General features: G+C 41.3%; 1 protein-coding gene across 3 annotated transcripts in view; it reads left to right on the forward strand.

Moving 5' to 3' along the window:
- kif13a (kinesin family member 13A) overlaps positions 1-24,970 on the forward strand; it is an 86,107-nt gene that overhangs the window by 8,903 nt on the left and 52,234 nt on the right. For all 3 annotated transcript variants that reach the window (XM_081388787.1, XM_081388788.1, XM_081388789.1), the window contains exon 4: positions 22,066-22,078. In XM_081388787.1, the coding sequence (XP_081244913.1) occupies positions 22,066-22,078 (13 nt within the window). The remainder of the gene's footprint in view (positions 1-22,065; positions 22,079-24,970) is intronic.

Genomic DNA, 24,970 nt, shown 5'->3' on the forward strand with positions numbered 1-24,970 from the left:
AGGAGGTGCGGCTGTGTTTATAGAAAACATCGATACACATCTTGACCTAGAAGAGGTTGAGGGATGTTTGTAAATCCCTCCGCTGCACCACAGCACAGATACTATTGGCAGAACCGACAGTAATGTCCCTCTTTAGTGTTTCACGGCTGATTAATTAGACTGCACTTTCCCACTCCTCTAGTCTGGCGTTACAGAAACTCTGCTTTCACTGCTGGGTGCTTAAACTGATTAACTGTCTGGAAAGGGCAGCGGTGATGGAGAATTGTGGGTAATTCCATGCAGATAAGTTGGCATCACAGAAAACGGTGGCACAGATGCCCAGGGTGTTTAGATGACACATTTTTCTGTATCATGAAAGAATCTCAGCTGCTTTAAAACTGAAACTGTTCCCGCAGCAGCAGCAAGTTTGGCCATCGAGTAATATTAATGAAGCGCCGCATCACTGCGTTTTGAAACACGCCACAGCTTTAATTCAATGCACTTTCTTTCACAACGCTGTTCTCACTTCTTATATGTTGTTCATTTTAGTGAATCAGTTTCTATTTCTGTTCTATCGGTTGCATTTAGGGCTGATTTATGTTTGTTTAATTCACATTCATTATTTTTTTGCCAAATATTTTATTAAGGAAAAAAATTATTTCAAGAAAAATGTTAACGATGTAAAATTCTGTGCCGAAGATTTGTTTTTTTCAATGAAGAAAACATTAATTTGTAGAAAAAAACCATTAATGACAACATTTTTTTTTGCCGAAGATTTTTTTAATGAAGAAAACATTAATTTCTAGGAAAAAAACATTTTTGTGCCAAAGATTGTTTTGAGAGAACTTAAATTTTTAGAAAAACATTAATGACATAATTATTTTGTGCCAATTCTGCCAAATATTTGTAATAGGAAAACACTTTCTATAAAACATTATTATTAATGAGAAAAAAAAGTCGAATTAATAAAGACTAAAACCATCGATGTATCGTGGGTTTTAGTGTCCAATCGGTATCGGCCGATATATGATCAATTTTTAATGATATCGTTATCGGCCCGATAAGAAAATTTGGTCGATATATTAAGCCGATAAATAATTTCCTTCAGCTGAGACACTTCAGATGCGCACTGTTGCTTTTTATGGTTTTGAATTGCTTGAAATATGATTGTAATCACTTCAAAAAAGGGAAATAGAGTTTAGCAGTGCAACTCTGTTGTATAGGCTGCATAAAATCATAATGAGATCATTATAATTGTGTGTTGGGACATGGCTTTTAATAGTGAGACTTGTTTTTGTAATCAGGCTCTCAAAATCTTTATAAAATGTAGTTATTGGCTTTAAAATATAAAGAGTTATCGTATATACTAGAATGTTCATATTGGTGATATTGGCTATTCATATTGGCTATAAGCGAAAAACTTTTTTTCTTTGTTAGCAGCTTGTTTTGCCTTAACTGAAGCATAACTTTTAGCTTGGTGAACAAAGTTAACATTAATTGTAAGATGACTGATGATCATTGTTGAACGGAGCGAGGTCAGAATGACGATTTCAGTCCAAAAACACATTTAAACATCAAGACACATTTCCCAGATTACAGCCTGATGCTGACAGACATGTCTAATGCTTCCGGTGAGTTCACTGCAGATTTTCCCAGCACGAGTCTTTATGGCGTCCATCAGAGAGGACGGTCAGGAAGGAGTGGTCACTGCAGTAAATATGTCAGTGTTGAATGCTTTTGGGAGGGAACTGAACCACATTTAACATCTTTATGAACTTGATGAGTTCCTGCGTTGATGTTGCTGCTTTCATCTATGTGGGAGTTGATAGAGAGGTTTGCTATTCTTCAGTCTTGGGGTTAAGGTTTATTCTCACTGTTTAGGCAACATTTTAAAGAAATACCAGCTTTTAGTCAAATTCTAAGGCTTTATCTTATCAGCAATTCGATTGAAATCAGTTGACTGAACTAAGCCCTATTCACACGGGATTAGTATTATCTGGGGACCTCGTGTGATTTAGAAATTACCCCCCCCCCACATCTGAATTTCGTGTGGCGCATTCGCACGGGATAAGCGAAGCATGTGATTTTACTCGAATTTACTGACTTATCTCCCGGATTTGATGTCAATAGACTATTGCTTGGAAATGTCTTGTGATTATAGGTCTAGCTGTATGATATATCATAAACAGAAGAATGTTCCTTACCCGAATGCTGCTATACATGTCATCCATCTCCATATAATCATGGTTTTCAGCTTTCTCTTTCTGCAAATTGTATAGTTGTTTGGTGTATAGTGATATGACCCAGCACCCAAAACACTCAAACGCAGCCTTCATTCTTCGAATGAAGACTTGATAGAGTCTTCTTGATAGACTAACATTATCACAGGACCGCGATGTTCGCCGAAATATGGTTTGGTCATTTACGATTCGCACGGGATTAAGATCACAGACAACCTCCGCAATTATTACAAATGACTAGAGGTCACCAGGTAAAACTAATCCTGTGCGAATAGGGCTTTAGAGCACATTTACACTGTAAAAAAAAATCAAAGGATTTGTAACCACAATTTAAATTAATGCAAAAGTTATAATTTATTAATTTAATAATTGTTTTTTAAAAAAATAAGTTGTAGTAATTTAATTAAATTTTCTTGGTAAAGTCATGTGTTTTTTAAGTGAAAGTCCTGTAAGGGTTTAATGTGGTTTGACGTTTAGATTTTTTGTAAGTAGTTAGAACAACTTAATTTTTTGTTTATGCTACTAATTATTAAGTTCCTCTAACTCAGTGTAGTTTGTTGAACAAAATTTCATTAAAAGTTGTCATAACATCTTTTTTTATTTTTTTGAGTGTTTCAATAAGATACCAGTTCAGTCAGCGTGTTGTCTCAAAAGGTGCGTATGTAGAGAGTAAAGCAGCTCTAGGTTTTGTAACAGGCACAGTATTGCTTTCGTGAGAGCTTAATCATCTATTAGGAACTTTGACTCACTAGGCAAGTGATTCTTATGTTTTTAAATGTTGATGTGTTGATCTGTTGCTCAGTGACCATCAACAGTCTGGAACGACGATGTTCCAATACCAGAGACGCCCTCATTATGTTTCATGTTTTTGGGGGGTTATTAAAACATCAGTTCTTCCACTGCCCCATCTGACTCAATCTCTAAATCAGTTAAAGCATGACGATTCGGAGGACCTGGCATTGATTCCTCCAGCAGGTTTCTTCTTGGATTGCATTATTTGGTGAACAACACACGCGTGAATACTAATCAGTAAATGTTTAAACGGCTTTCTAACTCACTAAATGGAGCATACTCTTATACTCAGTGTACAGACACTGCTGTGGATTAGACATGAGCTTGATGTGTTGGGTGGGATGCTTAGCTTTTGTTTGAGCTGTGAGACTGATTGCTCTATGGGAAGGGCAAGTTGCTTCCTTCCTGATGTGGCTTGTCATGTCCTCCCTGGACTTTGCACTATTATGTTCTGATGGTTAAAAATGGAGTGTGAAATGTGCGATTTCCTAATGGTTTCCATACCAGCGTTGCTTTGGTTTGCATGAAGTCTCTCACTAGACAACCAGTAATTAATCTCTGAAATCTTGTGCAAAGTGTCAAAAGTTCTGCCAATCGTGACTGGAAACATTGTAGCAAGAGACTCTTTTTCGGGACATTCCAAATGTTTGAATTCCTGCAGTGACACTTGATTTCCTGCAGGTTCGGCATCTGCTGCGAGTCTAAAGCAGATTCATTATTCTGTCTTTGTGAGTGTTTGGTTGCACAAGTGATTGAGTCTGGGATAGGATTCTGGTTTTGATTGTGAACAAGTCAGTAACTAAACTACACTTTTCAAGCCCCACACCTACATGCACACATAAAAACCTGAGAAAAACATTGTAAGTACAATACTACAGCTTCTTAACCTTAACAGGCTTCTCTCTGTGTTTGTGATGTGAAGTCTCTAAACATCTTAACTTGTTCAGCTTCATACTGTCATCGTGAACAGGGTAGCACTTTATTTTACAGTCCTGTACCCCATTTACTTACAATAACTGGCTAATAACTAGTTACTAACCCTGAATCAACCCCTAAACCTAATCGTTACCAATGATGCTACCCAGTTCTTTCTTAGTACATAAGTGCACATACTGTAAAATAAAGTGTAACCGAGCCAGAACTGATAAGAATGTAAATGTGTACCTTGAAATGCAATGTAAGTCGCTTTGGATACAAGCGTCTGCCAAATGCATAAATGTAAATGCATATACTGACCCACTTCCCTTAATCCAGCTCCTGATGGTTTGATGGTAAAATAATAGTACGCAAACCACTGCATGTTGCTTTCACTGTGTTCCATGGTATATGCCTTGGTAATAGTTTTGTAGCCCTCGCCTGAGCGATACCTTTCAACATGAGATCCCGTTGATGCTTCGTAAGCTCTGTGGCCAGTGGCTCTTGTAGTAGCACGCAACCAAGATGATGTCTAATCAGAAAAATCTTACAACAACAGCTGAGAGTTATTTAGAGTCACTTCAGGTGAAGACAGGTGTGTGCTATTTCACATGAGCGTGATGTTTACAGCCACATAGCCAGTTATAAAAAGGTAGTGCACATTTATGCAGTTAGGGTATTTTAATCTTTTTTTTAAACAGTTTTTCTTTGAAATGTGTCACTTTGGTTTTCAGTAGCGCTGCATAGGTTACACCACTATATATATGTATACGGGCATTCAAATTCTACATACACATTGATATTATATATATGTTTATTGCATGGATGTTGTTCGGTATGTATACCACATACAGTTACTCATCATGGCAGTACTGGGATGAAGAAGGAGCTCCAGTGCTCGGGATCTGCTCAGTATCAGGGATGATTGTGATCATATGTGGCATTTCTGTGTCAGTGTGCACATGCTTAAGGCACATGTTAGGACGAATGCTACAAATGGTTACATGCGTTTCCCTGTTACAGCTCAGTGGGGAATATGTAGCGGGTGCACACTGAATCTGTGCGTGCAGTAAGCTCTAGTGCACGCAGAATTTAAATGTATTTTTGCTTTATCTACATACTCTCAGCTCATACATTTGAAACCATTCTGCATATTTTCCCACAAAATCAAGTCTGTAGAATCACCTGGTCCTTCAACTTAGTCATGTGTGTTGTCTAGGGTAATGGTTTCCCTACACATACTGTTTTAAACTCTGCATTTACTGTTGAATTTTGTTCTGATGTTTCTGACAAACATTCTGTATTTCATACTATAAACACAAGTGTAAAAACGTGTGGACACACATAAACACACGTGTAAACACGCGTACACACGTGTAACACACGTGTAAAAACAGACAAGACAAGGCAGGTTACTTTTCGAATGCGCATGCGTCGCTTCTGAACGCGTTGTTGTCTTTGGAGCTCTATCGATTTGATTTATAATTCTTGATTTTACTCTTTAAACTTACTTACAACAAACATTTTCTACTTTTCCTCACTGAGAAGCACTACTGCTCAAACCTCATAGTTACAACGCGGACTGTTGAGCAGACGTGTCTCAAGCCTGTTAGTGATTCTACGCTGGATACTCTTATAGGTTACTCCCGGGGATCACGGCTGAACGCGTCTTCTCAACACTCACTTACAAACATTTTTCACCTATCGTGCGTCTACTCTACACCCGTACCACTTAAAAGACGGATTATATCTAAGACGCTTGTCAGAAATTAGTATTAATTGATAGCATCACTGGTAGTGTCGTTGCTAACTTACTGTCCATCTGTTAAAATGGCGAATATATCAGATGCAAGTAGTCTACCTTTTGGTGCAGGTGAGGACACATTTGAGCTGCACGCGGTACAGTCTGAGCTGGAAGCTGTTGAGAAACAGATCCACAACCTTTTAGTGAGACAGGCCGAGCTGAGAGACCGGCGTTTGGCTCTTGAAACATCACGCGCTGATGCTCACAAATCAGAGATTAATGTTACTAACCCGCTGACTCCGACCTCGTCTACTCTGTGCGTTACTCGGCATCGGTCCCGAGCACCGAGGTCGCGATCAGCCATGGTCTCGTTCACTCCGGCTCCAACACGCCACCACGAAGCCTGGATATTTCCGCAGCGGAAGACGCGAGTCAGGTCTAGACCAAGACCCTCTCCGACCCTCCCGGTTTTCGAGTTATCCACACAAAACCGCTTCTCCGCTCTTCGCGAAACAGAACGCGATGCTGTGATCATCGGTGATTCCATTGTTCGGCACGTCCATGCTACATCAGGTAAAAATAAGGTGCACAGTCACTGCTTTCCTGGTGCTCGTGTTTCTGAAATCGCTGCTCGCGTTCCCGAGATTCTGAACGAGCGCGTCGGAACCGTTGTCCTGCACGCGGGAGGGGCCGACATCAGACTGCGCAAGACGGAGGTTCTGAAGAAAGACTTCAGGAATCTGATCGATACGGTACGCAGCACATCGCCTGATATAACGATCATTGTGTCAGGACCGCTTCCCACGTACCGTCTAGGACATGACAAGTTTAGTAGATTATTCGCGCTAAATGAATGGTTAACGTCATGGTGCAATGAGCAGAAACTGCTCTTTGTAAATAATTGGAATCTGTTTTGGGAGCGTCCTAGGCTACACCCAAACAGATTCGGATCGGATCTTCTGTCAGATAACATCTCCAAAATGTTAAATACCTTTTGACTAGTAACCAAAAGTCCAAATCATAGTCTCTGCTGCACCAAATTAACTGATATAAATACTAGTGTAGAACATTGCATAGAAACTGTGTCTATTCCTCGTTTAGTGCGATCAAATAATAAATCTACTGCAGGATCTAGGAAAAATCTAATTGTTATTAAAACAGAAAATGTTGCTATTAGTAAACAAAAACTATTTCTAAAGCTAGGTCTCTTAAACATTAGATCACTCACACCTAAGGCAGTTATTGTAAATGAAATAGTCACAGATAATAGCATAGATGTACTTTGCCTTACTGAAACCTGGCTTAAACCAAATGATTATTTCGGTCTAAATGAGTCTACTCCATCAGGATACTCCTATAAGCACGAGCCCCGTCTGATTGGTCGTGGCGGCGGTATTGCAACTATCTATAGAGATATTCTCAATGTTACTCAGAAAACGGGTTATAAGTTTATTTCATTTGAAGTACTTGTACTAAATGTTACGCTCTTAGATGATAGAAAAACATCCCTATTATCTTTAGCCTTGGCTGCCGTATATAGACCACCAGGGCCTTACGCTGATTTCCTAAAAGAATTTGCAAATTTTCTCTCAGATCTATTGGTCAATGTCGATAAAATATTAATTGTTGGAGATTTTAACATACACGTAGATAATCAAAATGATACGTTAGGGGCTGCGTTTATAGACTTATTAAACTCCTTTGGGGTTAAGCAAAACGTTACCGGACCAACTCATCGTTTTAATCATACACTCGATTTAATTATATCGTATGGAACCGATCCAACCGATATAGATATCATTCCACAAAGTGATGATGTCACTGACCATTACATGGTAACTTGCATATTACGTACCCCGGTAATATATCATGCTGCGCCGCGTTATCGATTAGGCAGAACAATCCTTCCATCCACCATAGATAATTTTTCAAATTGCTTATCGGATCTGTCTCAGCTGCTGCCTGAACCTAAACAAACAGATGAACTAGACGAACTAACCAGCACTATGAGCACCGTTCTCTCTGGAAAATGGGATATTGTTGCACCTATGAGACTAAAAAAGGTCAGAGAGAAAATTAAAGCACCATGGTACAACAATACTACTCGTGTTCTAAAGAGAGAAACCCGTAATTTAGAGCGTAAATGGAAACAAACTAATTTAGAGGTTTTTAGAATCGCTTGGAAAGACAGTACGTCACGCTATAAAAAGGCCCTAAAAGCGGCCAGGGCTGAGCATCTCCGCAAACTAATAGAAAATAACCAAAACAATCCTAGGTTCTTATTTAACACCGTGGCTAGACTAACAAATAAACAAGCGTCACCTGAACAAAATATTCCGTTACAGTTTAGTAGTAATGATTTCATGAATTTTTTCACTGAGAAAATAGAAAACATCAGATCCACAATTGTAAACGTTCAATCTTCAATCAAGCCTTATAATTCAGCCTCGATTATCACCCCGCAAGAACAATTACAGTGCTTTACAACTATAGAACAAAAAGAGTTAAATAAATTTATCATTTCCTCTAAAACAACAACATGTTTATTAGATCCCATACCAACTAAACTATTGAAAGAAGTGTTACCTATAGTGGAAGAGCCTCTCCTCAATATTATTAACTCGTCTTTATCTTTAGGTCATGTTCCAAGAACATTTAAATTGGCAGTTATAAAACCTCTCATTAAGAAACCACAATTAGACCCAAATAACCTAGCAAATTATAGACCCATTTCAAATCTTCCTTTTATGTCCAAAATATTAGAAAAAGTTGTGTCTGCCCAACTGGGCTCTTTCTTGCAAGAAAATGACACCTATGAAAAGTTTCAGTCTGGGTTCAGGCCGCATCATAGCACTGAAACTGCGCTCGTTAAAATCACAAAGGATTTATTCTTAGCTTCTGACCAAGGCTGTATCTCAATACTAGTTCTCTTACGAGAGTCCTCTCGTACTGCGTTTTTTCAAAACGCTACGGGAAAAGTCTCTTTTCACGAAACACTGAAGCAAAAAATTATCCTTTAATTTTCATATATGTAAAACGCGTTGCGGCAGCAGCAGACAGCTATGGCGAGACGGCTTGCTCGCTCATTGGCTGCTCTGCGGCAACTGCTTAAGCCAATCGAGCGAGGCCTGGGATGACATCAGGCCAATGAGGGCGCTTCGCGCCCTCCTTGCCACTTCCCGCCGAAACGGGCGTGGCTTACCTCTATAAAAGGAGCTCGAGAAGGCTGACTCACTTGATTTTAATCTCTTCAGCGAAGCGCACGCATCGCTGGATCACGGAAGCAGCGTCGTTGAGGCAAGCACATCAGCGGGACGAGCCCTCGAAGCCGCTGGCCAACGCCGCCTTCTACAGCCGTACCTGCTGCGCTTTCCGACGCCTATATCCTTTCATATTATTGCTTTTCTGTGTGTGTGTGTGTGTGTGTTCTTCGCAACACTCACCCCTAAGAGAGCTGCGTCTTTTTCAAGATGCCTTCCTGCGGCTCGTGCCGAGCCCCACTCACCGAGGGAGACAAGCACGTCATCTGTGTTTCCTGCCTGGGTGAGGACCATGCAGCGCTCGCGCTCGCTGACGGCGGATGCCCTCACTGCGAGCTCTTGCCAATGGTGACTCTGAGGACTCGCCTGGCATCCTTTTCCAAGCCTGCATTCACCGCCGCGATGCCGCGCCGTAAAAAGCGCCGCTCGCAGCGGGTCCCGGAACCCGCTCCAGCCCGACCAAGCTCGCCGGTTCGCCCGCCAGCTTCTCCGGCCTCTCTCGAATCACTTCCTGATGCTCAGCGCCCGCAGTCCGCCGCCGCTTCATCAGAGGAAGTCGGTTCAGAGGCCGCGTCGGGGGAGAAGGATTCCTGCTCTCTGCTAGCTTCAGGCAGCGAGGATTGGGCGAGCTTTGAGGATCTCGCGCCCCCTGCCCGCAAGCCCTCAACGAGAGCCAACATTGAGACGGAGCTCATGCGGGTACTCGCACTGGCCGCGGCGAGCCTCGGCCTCGAGTGGTCTGCACCGGAGCCCCCCTCTCGAACCCGGCTGGATGGTAGTTTCCTCCCTGGTGAGCGCACTTCTCCGGAATCTAAGCCCGCTCCTTTTCTTCCTGAGTTACACGAAGAAGTTGCGAAGGCTTGGAACGCGCCCTACTCTGCGCGGACGCGCTCATCTGTGTCACCCGCGTTTTCCTCTCTGGATAATGCCAGTGACCGAGGCTACCTCTCTCTTCCGCCGGTGGAACAGGCGATAGCGACCCACCTTTGCCCGCCCTCTGCTGGACGGCGGACTAAACCGGTGTTGCCTTCCAAAGCCTGCCGCATGACGTCGACGCTGCTCGCGCGAATCTTCTCCGCCGCTGGGCAGGCCGCGTCATCGCTACACACCATGGCTACGCTGCAGATTTACCAGGGTGATCTCCTCCGTAAGCTGGACGAGATGGGACCTGACGCTATCTGCATCGCGGATCTAAGGAGCGCTTCAGATCTCACGCTCCGAGCTACTAAAGCCGCCGCACAAGCCATGGGACGGTGTATGGCTTCCGCCACTGTCGCTGAGAGGCACTTATGGCTGACGCTCACGGAGATGGCCGATTCCGAGCGCACTGCGTTTCTCGATGCCCCGCTGTCTTCCACCGGCCTTTTCGGTTCTTCTCTCTCCGAGTTCGTGGAGAGATTTACCGAGGCCCAGAAAGCGTCTCAAGCCTTCAAGCACTTCCTACCGAAGCGCTCCGGTTCTGCAGCGGCTCGTGACAAACGGACCCCGCGGAGCTCTCAGCCTCAGCCCCCGCCTTCGGCCGCCTCTTCGCAGCAGCCACAACAGCGCAGCTCGAGGCCCCGCTCTCGGTCCAGCGCCCGGCGCCCCTCTTCGCGCGGGCCGCGATCGAGGGTTGTGGTAAAACCAGAAGTGCCGAAGAAGTCCTAGCAAGCCTAGGAAAGCGCAGGTGTGTGAGTCCCGTTGCGGCCGGCCTCCCACCCAAGCGCCCCGCTGTTTCAGTCCCAAGGTTTGCGACTGTTCCAGTGTTTTCTGCAGAAAACAAGCCTGCACTGCCGCCCGCTTGCCTGCACGCAAAAGCCGTTCTCACGGCTACCCAGATAAATCTCGAAAAGAGTGTGTTTTCTGGTGTCCCGGCCACGGCCGATGGTGCTATAAATGTAGTCTCGATGCCCACTCCTCAGTGCCCATCACTACACATAAGCACAGCCCTACACGTAGGGCCCGCGCACATAAAATCGACTCAGGTCGGTTGCGCTTCCAGCATAGTGAGAGTGCCCACTTCCCAGTGCCCACGAACACTATGTCTAACACATCACAGGCTCTCTGTAAAAACGAGAACTGTGAGCGCGCGCTCTGCTAAGGCAGACGCCGCGCGAACTGTGAGCGCGCGCTCTGCTCAGGCAGACGCCGCGCCCAAAGCAGTAAATGTGCCCGCTCCCAGCCCACATCTACTCGCTCACATGGGTCCTATGAGACTTTCTCAGTCCTCCCTCACTCAGCCAAGCACTGTAGTAAGGTCGAGGACGAGCATCTCGCCCGCTGTATTAAGCGCGCGCCCCGCCTCAAATGCCACAGGCATAACGCCTATGTTTGTATCCCCCGAAGCACCTCTGTCGCACGGTGATCAGAGCGCGCTCCGTATCCAGCCCCTAGCCAGCCATGCAGAAGCATGGGCAGCGCTCCCAGGGGTTTCGGACTGGGTGCTAGGCATTATAAAGAGAGGCTTCTCGCTACAGTTTTGTCGACGCCCTCCCCGCTTCATAGCGCGCGTCGAAACTACGGTCTCGTTGGAAGTAGCTCACCTACTTCGAGCCGAAATATCAAAACTGATAAGCAAAGGGGCGATAGAGCGCGTTCCCCCAGCTCTAAGCGAAGGAGGGCTATACAGCAGATACTTTCTAGTCCCCAAAAAGGACGGCGGTATCAGACCCATACTGGATCTAAGACGGCTGAACAGAGTATTGGTGAAACGCAGTTTCAAAATGCTCACAACCAGCAGAATTCTCGCGCACGTTCGCCGAGAAGACTGGTTCATGTCAATAGATCTGAAGGACGCGTATTTTCAAATACAAATAGCGTCACACCACAGGCGATACTTGAGATTCGCCTTCGAGGGTCAGACATACCAGTATACAGTCCTGCCATTCGGCTTGTCCCTAGCACCCCGTACATTTACGAAATGCATGGACGCAGCGCTCGCTCCTCTCAGACTCAGAGGCATGCGAGTGCTGAACTATTTGGACGACTGGTTGATCCTAGCTCAATCACGATCACAGCTCGTGGAGCACAGAACCATTTTACTCGATCACCTCGAGAATCTTGGTATCACAGTCAACTGGACAAAGAGTTCATTGAACCCCAGTCAAGCGATTTTGTTCTTGGGCGTCGTTCTGGACTCACAGTCTATGACAGCGCGGCTGTCACCACAGCGCGTGTTGATCATTCAGCGCGCGGCGAGGTCTTTCCGCCGCGGCGCTGTCACCCCGCTCAGGAAGTTTCAAAAGATGCTGGGTCTCATGGCTTCAGCATCGTCAGTTCTCCGGCTGGGCTTGCTCCGCATGCGCCCGCTGCAGTTCTGGTTGAAAACGCGGGTACCGCGCAGAGCGTGGGCGACCGGTCGATTACGCCTCAAGGTCGATCAGAGCTGTGTTTCAGCCCTGGCGCCTTGGACGGCGGACGACTGGTACCAATCAGGTGTAAGCCTGGGGACTTCCTCGAGAGTGAGGATGGTGTCGACAGACGCATCCACCTCGGGATGGGGAGCTCTGCTCGAGGGCAGACCGTTCTTCGGCCTGTGGTCGGAACGAGAAAAGCTCCTACACATAAACTGCCTAGAAATGCTGGCAGTGCACAACGCGATGACGCGTTTTTGTCCCCGCATCAAGGACGAACACGTCATAGTCCGTTCGGACAACATGGCTGTGGTGTCCTACATAAATCGCCAGGGCGGTCTGAAATCCATATCCCTGTACAGGCTGGCAAAGCGCCTCCTACTATGGGCTCAGCACAACTTACGCTCGCTGAGAGCAGTGCATGTACCTGGGCTTCAGAATGTGGGCCCAGACAGACTGTCCAGGAACAATGTTCCCCCGGGCGAATGGTCTCTACACCCACAAACAGTCCGGCTGTTGTGGGAGAGATTCGGCAGAGCGGAGGTGGACCTTTTCGCGTCACGCGAAAACGCGCACTGCCCCGCGTTCTTTTCAAAGACCGACAGCGCGCTGTCCCGGAGGTGGCCGCGCTGCCCGTTATACGCTTTTCCCCCCGTCTCCCTCCTGCCACAGGTGCTGGAACGGGTCAGGGAAACGAAATGCCCAGTCCTGCTTGTAGCTCCGTTCTGGGAGAACCAAACATGGTTCCCAGTTCTGATGCAGTTGGCAGATATCGCTCCATGGCCGCTGCCGTTGAGGAGAGATCTCCTCTCGCAGGCCGGGGGCTCGATTTGGCACCCACACCCGGAACTGTGGTCCCTTCATGTGTGGGTGCTCAACGGATACCCGTTGGTCTCACAGAGGGAGTCGTGAATACCATCACTCAGGCTAGAGCACCGTCGACACGGCGGCTTTATGCTTCGAAGTGGTCGGTTTTCTCCGGCTGGTGTGCAGCCCGGAACATTTCACCCCTCGAATGTGAGGTAACGGAGGTTCTCTCCTTCCTACAAGAGCTGTTGGATAAGGGCAGATCCCCTTCCACGCTCAAAGTGTATGTGGCGGCTATTTCAGCGTTCTCTGGTTCAACGCTGGGTCAGTCGCTGGGAAGGAATGATTTAGTCATCCGCTTCCTCAGGGGAGCTAGGAGACTGAATCCACCCAGACCTCCTTCAGTTCCTTTGTGGGACCTTTCTACGGTCCTAGCGGCCATGAAAGGTGCCCCTTTCGAGCCTATCCAGTCTATTAGCCTCAAACATTTGTCTTTCAAAACAGTGTTTTTGATGGCTCTCGCTTCAGTGAAGCGCATAGGCGACCTGCACGCGCTCTCTGTGAGCCCGGCGTGCTTGGAGTTTGGTCCTAATGACTCTAAAGTCATACTCAAACCTAAGCATGGCTATGTGCCAAAATCCCTCAACACGCCTTTTCGGGCTCAGGTTATATCCCTGGCTGCCCTGCCGGCATCGAGTGAGGAAGGGGACTCGAGTTTTCTTTGCCCTGTTAGGGCTTTAAGAGCTTATATGTCCCGCTCTGCTGTCTTCAGACAGACAGAGCAACTCTTTGTCTCGTTCAGCGGACGTTCCAAAGGAATGGCTGTTTCGAAACAAAGTCTATCCAGATGGATAGTTGACGCCATAGCGCTGGCTTATACTGCCAAGGGCATTCCATGCCCTCTGGGAGTCAGAGCGCACTCTACGAGAAGCGTTGCTTCTTCGTGGGCTTGGTCCAGCGGGATTTCCCTACAGGATATATGTACGGCGGCAGGTTGGGCCTCGCCGTCTACATTTATCAGGTTTTATAACCTAGAGGTTCCCGCCTTGCAGGCTAAGCTTTTGTCGGTGTAATCTGTTCAGCCGTCTAATCAGACCGCTGAAACTCATGCGCAATGCGCTACCGACTATCTTGGGCAGAACTGTGTAAGACCCACACTTTCCACATTAGTTCAGGTTCCCTACCCTGTCTATGTGATGATTATACTTGCGTCTGTGGACATGTTTCTCCATGACGCTGAAATATAGGGATTTAAGGCTCTCACCCTTATTCCCTGACTCTGTGTGAGTCAATCTGGTGATTATGCACTGTATGCCTGAAAAAGCTTCCGGTGATCAGTGTTTTTATCCCAGCACGCACGGCGTTTTGCAAGGGGTTCCCGTAGCGTTTTGAAAAAACGCAGTACGAGAGGACTCTCGTAAGAGAACGTACTCGGTTACTAACGTAACCTCGGTTCTCTCTAGAAGAGGGAACGAGTACTGCGTTCTCTGCCGTGCGTACGGTTCACTCTGGTTCGCTTCGGCGATCAAAATCAAGTGAGTCAGCCTTCTCGAGCTCCTTTTATAGAGGTAAGCCACGCCCGTTTCGGCGGGAAGTGGCAAGGAGGGCGCGAAGCGCCCTCATTGGCCTGATGTCATCCCAGGCCTCGCTCGATTGGCTTAAGCAGTTGCCGCAGAGCAGCCAATGAGCGAGCAAGCCGTCTCGCCATAGCTGTCTGCTGCTGCCGCAACGCGTTTTACATATATGAAAATTAAAGGATAATTTTTTGCTTCAGTGTTTCGTGAAAAGAGACTTTTCCCGTAGCGTTTTGAAAAAACGCAGTACTCGTTCCCTCTTCTAGAGAGAACCGAGGTTACGTTAGTAACCGAGTACGTTTTACTTGATCTTAGTGCTGCGTTCGATACTATAGATCACACAATACTCTTAGATCGGCTACAAAACTATACCGGTGTTCAAGGACAAGCATTAAGCTGGTTCAGATCATACCTATCTGACCGCTACCATTTTGTCTATTTAAACGGAGAAAAATCGATCATAACTCCAGTAAACTATGGAGTGCCGCAAGGATCTGTGTTAGGCCCTCTATTATTCTCAATATATATGCTGCCACTTGGAAATATTATAAGGAAACATGGAATTAGTTTCCATTGTTATGCTGATGACACTCAACTATATATTTCATCACGGCCGGATGAAAACGCTAAATTATCCAAATTGACAGAGTGTGTTAAAGATATAAAAGATTGGATGACGCACAATTTTCTTTTATTAAATCCAGATAAGACAGAGGTAATACTTATCGGTTCAAAAAACCGCCCACAAAACCTCTTACAATACAACTTTAACATAGTAGGGTGTCCTGTTACTTTATCCTCTACAGTAAAAGACCTGGGTGTTATATTAGATTGTAACTTGTCTTTTGAAAATCATATTTCATATGTTACAAAAACAGCATTTTTTCACCTTAGAAATATTGCTAAATTACGTAACATGCTATCTGTTTCTGATGCAGAAAAGCTAGTTCATGCATTCATGACCTCGAGACTAGATTACTGTAATGCTTTATTAGCTGGTTGTCCTGCATCCTCAATAAACAAGCTACAGTTAGTCCAAAATGCCGCCGCTAGAGTTCTTACTAGATCAAGAAAGTTTGACCATATAACACCAATTTTATCATCACTACATTGGTTACCTATAAAGTTCCGTATTAATTACAAGGTATTGCTACTGACTTATAAAGCCCTAAACGGCTTAGCTCCAGTTTATTTAACGGATCTTCTATCGCCCTATAATCCATCGCGCTCTTTAAGATCACTAAATTCGAGGCTTCTGGTCATACCTAGGATATCCAGATCCACCAAAGGAGGGAGAGCATTTTCACATTTAGCACCAAAACTCTGGAATAGCCTTCCTGATACTGTTCGTTGCTCAGATTCGCTCTCCCAGTTTAAAACTAGATTAAAGACGCATCTCTTCAGCCAGGCATTCATATAATATTTTAATCTTACAGTTAAATCCGGTCTCTACTTCATAAACGCCAGAGGAGAACTGGCCCCCGACTGAGCCTGGGTTCTCCCAAGGTTTTTTTTTCTCCATTAGGTCACCTGATGGAGTTTTTTCGGTTCCTTGCCACTGTTGCCTTTGGCTTGCTCAGTTGGGGATGCTTAAATTGATTAATCGATTCACCAGTGCTATTGATCTGCATTACCAAACGTGGATGTTTTACACCAGAAACAAACACTGATGTACTATTTTATTTAATACTGTGAAGCTGCTTTGATACAATCTGTATTGTGAAAAGCGCTATATAAATAAAGTTGACTTGACTTGACTTGACTTGCACGTGCATTTTGCTTATTGATGAATATAATGTATGATAATGCAATGGGGAATTGCAATTTGTTGGTCCTGGTCTGGTAATGCCAAATGTCTGATGTTCAATTAAATTAAAATAATATAATTGTGCACTGCCATTAAACATGCATTTTAAAAATGCTTTTTATATAGAAAAAGCCACCGCTCATCCGTCAATAAAATCTTGTAGTGAGGTGCTGCTAAACTAAATCATCATAAAAATAGTACAAATACAGCAGCCGCACACTCAAAACACTGTGCAAGATCAATTTATTAGCAAGCTTTCGGTCTTGCGACCTTCTTCAGGCATACAAACAAAGTGAATGTGGCCATACAAAAGGGCTCTTGCCAATCACCTCTCCTAATTGCATAATGCAAAATGCTTTTTAAAAAGTAAAAGTACCTTTTTCAATGTATATGGATGCAATCAGTGACAGAAAGTATGTTTTAACATAGTTCTTTAATTTCAGAATATGAACAGAATCATGAATATATACATTTTTCCTTCAGGACCAAGTTCATTTATACTAATTGTAGTATTTTTATGAACCGTACTTTCTGTTTATCATATGTTTTAATAAATAATAATTAAAATAAGCTTATTTATTTTTCATTTGTTTAAAGTAATCATGAGAGTATCGCATGGTGAGATCAGTTTTGTGTATCAAACCAAATCGTGTCGTTGCATCTCTATTCTTTTGTTTTTGTAGTCTATATTATTTCACAGAGCATGAATCTTCGGGTTGGATTGAGTTTGATGAACTGAAATAGAGAGTTTGATCTGATTCAGTTGTGGTCCGAGCTCCTCTGGTTCTGTCCGCTCTGATTAGCGGCTGGACGTAACACTAGTTAGTGGCCCATATTCAGTCTCTGGACGTCTGTCATGCACTCTAATGAGGGGCTGGAGGCACAATGGCTCTGCTTATAAAAAACAGATTAGCAGTGGCACAGAAAGTGCAAACTCATATTCAAACTGTATGTGTTCTTCTGCCACAAAGCATTAGTAAGCAAAAATGTTGCTTTATTGATGTAATGTTGTTGTGTTTATGATGTTATCTTAATTATGACTTCTGTTGTTGTTGCGGTTCTTTATGGTTTACATATATTATTGCTTTTTTTTGTATTTTATTTAAATTTAGATTGTATTATATATAGGTGATGCATAATGTGTCTGTTTTTATCAACACAAAGACATTATGTAATAATGTAAGTGTTTATTATAGGTATTTTAACCTGTCTATTTTAACTAAAATATATTTGAAATACATTTATTATAAGTACACTAAAAATACATTTACATATTACATATTTAATATAAATACCTTGATATTGTACTTTTGGTATACTAAATTGGTATACTTAAAGTCTGGTAAATTGGACTTTAGTTATCCGGAAATAGTGCTAAGTATATTTGGTTGTGCTAAAATGGAACTATTGTAAGTAAACTTCTGGTACACTTTAAATATCTTGCATTTAAAGACTGATATTATACAGAGATCATACTATCCTTACTAATAGTGATATTAAACACATTTTAGGCTTATTAATAAGGAATGTGCATTGTGCAATAAAGTACTCCAAATCAATTAGTCTCAAATGATATGTCAGTAATTATGTTAATAGATTTGTAGTATGCTTAGTATGAAATAAATACATTTGAAATACATTTTGATATTGTTTTTTTCACTAGGCTTTGGGTGTGTATATGTGTATATATATATATATATATATATATATATATATATATATATACACACACACACACACACACGTGCATATACACAAACATATGAATAAAATAAATACATGTAAGCTATATATATATATATATATATATATATATATATATATATATATATATATATATATATATATATATATATATATATATATATATGTATACACACACATACATACACACACACAAATATATATATATATATATATATATTATAAATACATATATGAATAAATATAGTATTTATCTAAATGTGTGTGTATATATATATATATATATATATATTTCTAAATGTATAATATATATGTTTATATATGAATAAAACTAACACAATATATATTCATATTTATAGTATGCACACACATACATACATACAGTGCGATTTGCATTACTAACTTTTGAAAATCATAAACTCTGGCAATGCTGGTGTTTTGAGGTTTGTGTAGTGCCGTGTCACAGTGCAACACTAGTACTTGGCAGTTGACAGGCTCCAGTGCAGCAAGCGCTGGATTACTAGAGAGGGTTTGGCATTCTAGTCCATCTGAGATCCAGTCCAGGTCTTCACTGAGTCCAGTGAGCAGGTGATGGTCATCCTGCTGAACGAGTGCCAGCATGGGCATTGCCCGTGGCTGAAGGACGGCTGGGAGTGTAATGACACACAGCTCAGGTATGTTCATCAGCACAGAGGAGTGTGTATGCCACACCAATCCTGCTGAGGCTGATGGTACATACTTGAACTCTTATCAGCTCGTGCAATAAAACATTATCAGAGAGGAATTTTCCAGAGTCCTCACGTAACATCCAGAAACATTCAGTGATACTGAACGGTATTTTTAGCTCCATTGGCACAGTAAAGAGTCTGTAAGATGTACTTCTATTCATTTAATTTATACACGTAACATTTATCACTCTTTCACTGTGAAAAAAGAAGAAATTTACGGTAAAAAAACCTGTCTGCTGTGGTTGCCAGAAATGTATGCACAGTAGCAACATATTGAGTTTTACGGACTGAAAAACCAAAGTGCTTAAATCTGTTTTTTACCTTTATAATATACTGATGAATATCTTAAAAACACAGATGGTAAAGAGAAAGTCACATGAATCAAAGTTCATCAGAAGTAGCTTTTCCTATTTATTGTGTATTTAGTATTTAGTGTCATTCACACAAATACACAACACCATCATGGAAACACATAAGATGTAACATAAAACCCTAATGTACACAATTCATAACTCGTACCATTAACCAATTTAAGGATTTTTACTAATTTACCATTAAAATTATGATAATTTTTTACTGCGTGCATTGGCTCAGGCTTCACTTTTCTCAATATTTAAAGGGATGGTTCGGAATAAAATCAACCTAGGGTCCTTTGTAAAAGTCCTGGCAGAAAGCGATGCATAAGGATGTAGTGTAACGAGAAATTATAATTTTTTCCGAAGTGTAAAAAAAGTGTAAAAAAAGTCTAATTAGTGTTAACGAATAATTGTTGCAAACTGGTACTACCAACAAAATAAGTGCATTCCTGGAACTGGGCGTCGTTACACTACATCCTTATGCATCGCTTTCTGCCAGGACTTTCACATGCTTTTCCCAAATCACGGAAGTGACGTCAACGTGCGGGTTAGCGATAGCGTTAGCCATCAGGCAAGTGTTATTTAAATAAACTCGTGATGTACTTACAAACTTTCCAATGCCTGGTTTTATGAGTACAGAACCTGTTTGTACTACTGTAGAAGTTTGGTCCCATTCTGGGCATTATTAGTGGAGTAATTTACAAGATACAGCCTTGGATCCATTAGCGCCTGCACTAAGCCATTCGGCTGATGTCTCTAAATAAGCTTAACTTTAATAATGTTCGACCGAGGGGGAAAAGGCTCGAGGTCATGGTGCAAAGGACCCTAGGTTGATTTTACGCCGAACCATCCCTTTAAGCTCTTCTTTAGGGTTTTATTTTTAGAAATCAAATCGAGTGTGTATGGGAAAGTCATTTGAGAGATTTTTTTTTAGTTCTACTAAAGGATCTTGGGAAAACATTTGTGGTGAACGGAGGAGTATTTTAGTCTCTTGTGCTGGTAATACTAGAGATCTGTTCCAAAACCTAGTGAACTGCTTACGTAGACCTCATAGATGCGCTTTCTTTTTTCCAAATTCTAATGCATTGCTACATGAATCCACGTCTGGAGACGGCAATTCCATAATGCATTGCAAAGATCATCTTACTAGGTTTTGGAGATTGTGTTTTCATTCACCTCCACTCTTTTTTTGGAAAGGTGGTTCCTTCATGCAAGACATTCGCATGCATTTTGTCCTTGTTGTCGTTGCATTTAAGAGAGAGAGAGAGAGGTTTTGTGAGACGTAACCCGTACCTGACCTCATCTCTAAAATCCACAAGCTTTACTGAAGTTTGCACAGCAGATCTACTGCGACATTCAGGCCTAAATCTCTGTGTATTATGAGTCCATTCACATGTTCATCAGTCAGGAAATGCCACCGAACAACTCCATGAACACGAGCGTAAATGCAAGGAGACGGTAAAGACCTCCATTAATCAAGTCATTAACGAGGTTTGAAGGGGAAAGAAATGACCTATAAATGAGGTCAGTGTCACAAAATGTGGAATGTGCTGGGAAAAGTTCAGGGCACCTGCCAGTTTTAATAGAGATTTTCTTCTTTCTTTCTTTTTTTTCTTTCTTTTTTGTTGTTGTCTTTGAACAAAGAAATTAACAATATAAAAAAATAAGATACTTTTGGAAACTTGACGTACTCATTCTTTTATACATTTTATGCATGCAGATTTTATGACTTCACATTAATTTAGTTACTACTTGGAATATTTGGACTTTTAAAAAATAGTTTATAACAATGCAGGAGCATTAAAAAAGAGCATCCATCATGCATTGCCATTAAAGGATTGCTGGTGGTGTTTTTGTCACTGTTAGTTATTTGGGTTACACTTTATTTTAAGGTGACGTAGTTGTACTTACTCAAATAAGTACTGAGTAATCTTAATTAACTACACATACTTACTATAGAGTTATGGTTAGGGTTTGGTTTAGGGTTAGTTGCTTGTAATTATGCATAATTTACTGTTACTATAGTAAGCACATGTGGTAAAGTGTAACTACGTCAACTTAAAAGAAAGTGTTGCCGTTATTTGTTGTGTTGATGTAAGCTCAGCTTCATTTCATGATGCTTGTTGCTTTTCTCTGTTATTGAGAAGTGTTGCAGTTTGTATGTGTCTATATTATACTAAATTATCTAACAAAAAAAATGTAATACTGTATTTTCACATCTTATGTTCTTCAGAAGATTTTCTGTTTTAAGAGTCTTAGAAAACCATTTGTGAATGAAATCATGACAAATGAAATGTGTTTTAGTTGGTAATTGATTTGCTGAAGGAGAAATGTACACATTCAAAAGTTTGGGTTGAAAGAAGCCTCTTCTGCTCACCAAGGCTAAAAAAGAAAGTAAAATCAGTAATATTGTAAAATTTTATTGCAATTTTAAAAGAGCTGTTTTCTATGTGAATATATTGTAAAATGCAATTTATTCCTGTGATCAAAGCTGAATTTTCAGCATCATTACTCCAGGTCAATGTTGATATTTCAGCATTTATTTGAAATATAAATCTTTTGTAATAATATAAATGTCTTTACTGTCACTTTTGATCAATTTAATGCATTCTTGATGAATACAAGTGTACATTTTGTTGAAAAAAAACCCTACCCACTCCAAACTTTTTTTTTTTTTTGCTGAATGAGCCATTTCTGAAGAAGGTTTACTGGCTCAATTATTAATGCCTTGTAAAATAATGCTGTTGATTGTGCGCTTTGTTCTTTATTTGTCTTTATGGAAACTAATTCCGGTCCTGATGTGCCACTAACACCTCTTCACACTCAGAAAACAGCCAAAGGTAAGACAAAACATTTCTTCTGTTTATCACACATCTCACACATGTGCATATTAATATTTAAACAATTTTCATATTACAGCAATATATTTGTGAATTACTTACAATTCTGTTCCATTTTTAGTGTCTCTCTGAATAGGTCTCATCAGGTTTAATTGATTATCCATACATTTTTTTTTAAAATCATGTTCAAATGTGAGTATCAAATATGATCCATCAGGCTTTGGAGGAAGATTTATTTGTTCATCTTAATCATCATTGTATTGCATTACATTATATAACTACAGAGCTTTGATCATAAAACTAAGCATTTAATAAATATAATTTACTAAGACATATTAATGGCAGATATAGAGTGACGACTGATATTTCTGTAAGTAGTCTGTAATATAAATATATCATTGATTTACAAAATCAGAATTTCATCTTTTTGGCCATATTAATATGAGCAACTGCACCAAATTGTATATTTTTGCTCAGTTTGGGCCTCTGAATAAACTTGAGGTGTTTTTTCCATAATCTAACTTTATCACACTATTTGAGCCACAAAAGCCTGATGTATCAAACATGATCCTCAACCAAAAACACGTATACAAACTTATAATTGCATATATAATTTGCATATATAATTTTTTCAAATATATTTTAGTTTAAAGGTTCAAGAAACTGTCCCATTTCAAAAACAGAGATTTTTCTGACATATGTCAGGCTTTACATGGTTAACAACACGCTTTTCACATTAAAGTGTTTCCACATGCAGTCAAAGATGCATTTGAGCTCCTCCATCCTTCCGGTGGGCCATCAGACGGGGATAAGCGTCTGTGTGAATGTGTCAGGCCTCTAAGATCTCGTGAACAACCACAAAGAGCTACAATGTGTGAGGCAGCGAGGGACACACAGGGCCAGTGTACACACATTGAAAGCTGCATTGTTGCAGCGCTCGTCTCCCTCTCTCGCTCGCAGACGCAGCGCTGCCATTGTGCCTGGCAGACCGACTGCAGTGCAGACTAATGCTGAGCAACACCATTCCAGCTTTTTCCCTTTTTTCAACCAGTGACCCAATCAGAAGCGTAGTGCCGATTACTGGAAAGCGTTTCTCCGCTTACGCCAATGAACAGAGAGAGGAAATTACTCAAAATGCACTGTGCCGAATTCACTAACTGTTAAACCTGGCTCTGTCTATAAAACTGTGCCATGCGTATTTAAATGGAGTTATTGACATGAATTTTTAATGCAAATTCTCCTCCTTTCTGTATAAGATTATGTAGACTATATATATATATATATATATATATATATATATATATATATATATATATATATATATATATATACATATATATATTGCACTTTAACACTGAACTCAGCAATATTACACGACTAACATTACTGTTTACTGGATAAGCAGAAACGATTATTGGCCTGCTCTGAACTACTGAATAGTTTTTTTTTTTTAAGAAATTAATACTTTTATTCAGCAAGGATGCATTCAATTGATCAAAAGTGACAGTGAAGACATTTATAATGTTACAAAATATTTCTATTTCAAAATAAATGCTGTTCTTTTGAACTCCCTATTCATGAAAGAATCCTGAAAAAGAAAATGTAACATAGTTTTCCACAAAAATATGAAGCAGCACAACAGTTTTCAACATCGATATTATAATCCATTTTTCTTGAGCATCAAATAATCATATTAGAATGATTTCTGAAGGATCATGTGACACTGAAGACTGGAGTAATGATGCTGAAAATTCAGCTTTGATCACAGGAATAAATTACGCTTTTAAATATATTACAATAGAAAACCCTTATTTTAAATTGTAATAATATTTCGCAATGTTTACTGTTATTACTGATCAAATAAATGCAGCCTTGTTGAGACTTCTTTCAAAAACATTTAAAAATCTTACTGACACCAAACTTTTGAACGGTAGTGCATTAACTATGATTAATCATACATAAACACAAACTCAGTTACAATACACTTGTATTCAAGATAGTCAAAATTATATTCAACCCTCTCTGAAAGCAATTCAGATTTTTTTTATATTGAATTGAATGAATAAATAATTGCAGAACTATTTTTGAAAAAAGAAAAGTGTATCCGATCAGATAATTGGAGATATTTATTGTTATTTCCTCCTCTTCAGACTGACGTTCAGAGAACGGTCAGTGTTCTTCACGCGTGTTTCCAGTGTTTTCGCTCTGTTCTTAATCAGAGAACATTTGGGTCAGTCTGATTTTACAGATGAGAGAATCTGTTTCCCAGTGATCTCCAGAGAGAGAGAGAAAACTCATGCGCTCATAAAACATGTCGCACTATATCACTGCAAAACACGTAAAACAGCTCATCCTTAATCAAGATCGCTTTTCTTATTCAGTCGAAATTTGAAAACAATATGAATTTAAAAGTTAAGAAAGTCACTCTGAAAAATAAAGGTATTGGCATTTATGATTTTTATTCCACAAAAGGTTATTTTAGATTATTAAAATGTTCTTTACACTAAGAAAAAAATGGTTCTTTTAAGAACTGTAATCTGAATTGCTATGAACTGCTAGTCCCAAAGTTCTTCTATTGTATCGCTACAAAAAAAACATTTTGCACCCTTTAAATCCTCTAAATCCATTAAATTTGGAACAAGCCTGTATAGACTTATATGGGCGGCAGTGGCTCAGTGGTTCATGTAGATTGTCTACAAACTGGAAGGTTGGTGGTTCAATCCCCGGTTCCACCTGACCAAGTGTCGAGGTGTCCTTGAGCAAGACACCTAACCCCAGCTGCTCCCGACAAGCTGGATCGCCTTGCATGGCTGACACCGCCGTCGGTGTGTGAATGGGTGAATGTGAGGCAATATTGTAAAGCGCTTTGGTGGCCATTGGGTCTGTGAAAGC

The sequence above is a fragment of the Scardinius erythrophthalmus genome (assembly GCF_964197995.2).
Source record: "Scardinius erythrophthalmus genome assembly, chromosome: 16".
Taxonomy (NCBI): Eukaryota; Metazoa; Chordata; class Actinopteri; order Cypriniformes; family Leuciscidae; genus Scardinius; species Scardinius erythrophthalmus.